This window comes from Hemibagrus wyckioides, linkage group LG28 (assembly GCF_019097595.1).
Source record: "Hemibagrus wyckioides isolate EC202008001 linkage group LG28, SWU_Hwy_1.0, whole genome shotgun sequence".
Lineage (NCBI taxonomy): Eukaryota > Metazoa > Chordata > Actinopteri > Siluriformes > Bagridae > Hemibagrus > Hemibagrus wyckioides.
The window spans coordinates 16,933,140-16,937,023 of NC_080737.1; the positions used below are offsets into that span (position 1 = coordinate 16,933,140).

General features: G+C 36.7%; 1 protein-coding gene across 1 annotated transcript in view; it reads right to left on the reverse strand.

Moving 5' to 3' along the window:
• Positions 1-302: 302 nt before the first annotated feature.
• Positions 303-3,884, reverse strand: part of rnf170 (ring finger protein 170) — a 7,901-nt gene continuing 4,319 nt past the window's right edge. Inside the window, exons 5-7 of the mRNA XM_058382826.1 lie at positions 3,629-3,702; positions 3,306-3,437; positions 303-2,720 (exon numbers count right to left, since the gene is read on the reverse strand). Of these exons, the coding sequence (XP_058238809.1) occupies positions 2,451-2,720; positions 3,306-3,437; positions 3,629-3,702 (476 nt within the window). The 3' untranslated portion in view covers positions 303-2,450. The remainder of the gene's footprint in view (positions 2,721-3,305; positions 3,438-3,628; positions 3,703-3,884) is intronic.

Consider the following 3,884-nt stretch of genomic DNA (forward strand, 5'->3'; position numbering starts at 1 on the left):
TTATAAATTGTTCATTATTTTGATGAGTCATAAGGAAAATTAATGAACAAAATAATGTTTAATTTATAATAATAAAAATAATCACTGGATTCAGTGAAATTAATGAACAAATTAATGTTTAATTAACAAAATAATGATGTTTAATGTTTAATTTATAAATAATAAATATGATCTAATTGTGTTTTAGTGTAAACATTTAAGGATAGTGTTTATAAAGTGACATAAAACCTTCATAAGCACTTCCAAAAAAAATATACTTCTACAGTTATTATGTTATAAATTGAAACATTAACTTTGAGACAGAACAAAAATTTAAATGAATTGTTTAATGGTATTTATTTAGTTATTATTTGACTTTTATATTTTCATATATCTATAAGTACCTTAAGTTCTATAAGAAGTGCTTATGTATGATGTTATGAATGACAAACATGCCAAATATCACAGTTAATAAAAACGAATATATAATGAAGTAAAATTTGATCAAATATAATATGTAAAATCCATGGCATTCAGGTTCCTTATAGTTTTAACTACAGAGTTTAAAAAATCTAAAAAGAAACAAACAAACAAAAAGGCTCAGAGTCATAATTCTACACCCACAGGTTTAGGAGGTTTAGTTATTGAAATATTTTCAGAAATAATCATGACTGGTTTGTTCTGATGTTGTTCTTCAACCCTGTTACCCAAGGAGATCTTATTCTGTTTAACTCGCTTAAAGCGGCAGTCTGTAACTGTTCAAACCTTTTTCCTAGCTCTAGAATAATCATCTAGTTTTAAAGCTTCCTTTAGTAAGACTGTGACTGTGGTCGAGTGAGAAAATCAAGCAGACTTGAAGATTTGCAGTTTCACAGATTCAAGTAGTGTTTCGCGAAAAAAAAAAAAGAAGTGAAAATAAACTGGAAATAAATTGGGAAAACAATGAAAGAAAATTGAAAACAAATTGAAAACAAAATCGAAAGAAAACTGAAGATAAATTAGAAAAAAAGTGAAAGAAAAATGCAAATAAATTGAAAATAAATTGGAAAAAATTTGAAAGAAATTTGAAAATAAAAAAGAAAATAAATGAAAATAAATTGAAAATATATTGGGAAAAAAAGTAAAAAAAAAAAAAAAAATGAAAGAAAGAAATAATCAGCAGCAAAATCAAATGTTTTTTGTCTCCAACAATCACAAAAATAAAAAATTAAATAATAAAAAAAATATATATATTAAAAAAATCCTGGAGGGACTGAATATGGCTCCCTCTATAGGGCTTAAAAAGAAATGAATTCTGAACACAATTTCACGCAAACCTACGTTTCCCTTTCGATTTTTGGATGAATTAAGCTGAATTAATTGCAGTAACCTCCTCCAGCTGGTACAGTTTCATGTCCCATATTGTTACAGTTCAATTCTGAAAAGTAAGTTAATCAAGTGAGTAATTAAGTGCAAATAATTACAGCTTTGTTTTAGTTTGTTTTTTCCCCACGTTTTCAGCTCTGTTTACTCACAACTTGATGATAGAAAATGAAAAGTTTACATTTTGTACTCAAACCTGAATTATATTTAAAGGCAAATCAGGAGAAAGAGGTCTGGACTGTCTGAAAAGAGGCTTTTAAATAAAACACTTTAATAAAATGGCCGCTATATCAGTCCCCTGTGTTTAGCAATATCACTATACACTGAATCTGATGTCTTGCCGCATTTACGTACATTTTTATTTTTCTGGGCCTGAAATAAGCTCCACCCCCAGCTTGAATATACTGTTCTCTTCTGTTCATTTTCCTTAAAAGGTGAATGTTTAAGAAACGTACGCTTTAATAAAAAGGGTGCTGTTCCACTTATTTATGTGTTAATCTTTTTCTAACATCTTTATAGATTACATATCGCCCCTTTAAACACATGACAGTTTTCGAGTCATTTTTACCTCAGTGGGTTTTGAGACCCACTTAAGATATAAAGCTCCTATAACTAACACAGGAGGCAAGCTAGTATCGAGCAGGAGGGATTTCATTCATTTTTATAAGACTTTTATTCCAATAAATAGAAATTTCTGCACAAAACTAAAACAATAACGATTTGAATTAGCGAGCTAGCGAAAAAGTTCGGTTTAATTTCTCCCGAGCTAACGTTTCGGTGATGCCGATATCTTACGCAGCGCTTGAGCTGCAGAGTAACATTCACTCGCTTTGTTTCTTTGTCTCATTTGGTCACTCGAGCCAGCCAATCACGATCATTTCTACTATAACAAACAAACAAACAAACAAACAAAAACAAACAAAAGAACTAAACCTCCTATGTGCAGTATGTATTTTATATTACAAGGACAGAAGCTCCTGATCTGACCTTAATTATTTAAGCTGAATATTATATGACACTCACTCATCTACACACACACACACACACACACACACTCAGTGATAAAACTGTAAACCCTTTAGAACTGACCACAGCTGAGTGTTTGGCGCTCAGCCGGCCAGCCTCTGTGTCACCACCTCCCTGTACATGATGGAGATGTAGATGAAGAGGAGGAGGATGACGAAGAAGTCGTCCATGAAGCCGAGCAAGCCGAACAGAGCCTCGGGGATGAAGTCGAGCGGAGAGGCCAGGTAGGTCAGCGCCCCCACCAGGCACAGCAGGATCCGGATCCGGAACATCCAGAAGAGTCCGCCGACCGAGAACATCTCCCTGAAGGCGTGGCGGAGGAGAGTGGGGACGTCACGCAGACGGTCCAGGAGCTAAACAAGGGAGAGAGAGAGAGAGAGAGAGAGAGAGAGAGAGAGTGAGTGTGACAGAGAGAGACAGAGCAAGAAAGAGAAATGGAGAGAGCGAGAGAGAGAGACAGGGCGAGAGAGAAAAAGAGAGAGAGAGAGACAGACAGAGCAAGAAAGTGAGATGGAGAGAGCAAGAGAGAGAGAGAGAGAGAGAGACATATAGAGACACAGAGAGAGACAGACAGAGCAAGAAAGAGAGAGAGAGAGAGAGAGAGAGAGAGAGAGAGAGAAAGAGAGAGAGAGAGAGAGACAGACAGACAGAGAGAGAGACAGACAGACAGAGAGAGAGAGATAGTGAGAGGGAGACATACAGAGACACAGAGAGAGAGAGACAGACAGAGAGAGTAGAATCAATACACGTTCATTTTTTAAATAATATTTTAAACCGTCGATTATTTATTTATAATTTATGAGAAGAATCTCAAGTGTCGGTTTTCCGGGAATCTTCTCTGTATAACAGGAGGTAACTTTTCCACTGGACGGAGCCGTAAACGGATAAAGAGTACTGCATGTGGTTGGATAAATGAAAACACAGTAAGGTAAACTCACAGATCTGGGCTGCCCTGAGAACCTGCGGTTATAATCGTTGACGTCATTGAGGATCAGGTCGGCGTCCGGCTGTCCGTCCTGCGTCTGAGCGCTCTGCTCCGTCCCACGGAAAAGCGGGAACAGCAGGGTCACCTGAGGGCAGACGTGGGTATCCGAGTGAGGAAGATAATTATACAAGGATAGAAGGACAAAGCCAGGGAGTTCTGCGGAATTAAAATCCACACAATCCCGGGATTTGTTCTCACAACCTTGCGGTCAGGAAAACTGGCTTTTGGGAGGATCCTGGATGTTATTTTAAAATTTTGTAAAATGTCCGGTCTTACTATTTGTCTGCAGATGGGGCAGCTGATGGCTCCGAGCCACGTGCCATAGCGCCAGTAGGCAATAATACAGGAACCTGTGGAACACCAATGATACGCAGATCAGGACAAGATAATCTGAGTGTATATTTCTAAAGAACATCTGACCCAAGTGCTGCAGAGAGCAAGTAACAATAACACCCTTATTACCAGTTATAACCAGCTAATTAACTATTATTAGCAGTAGTAATAAAGCTAAAGTACACATTGCTGAGGAGGT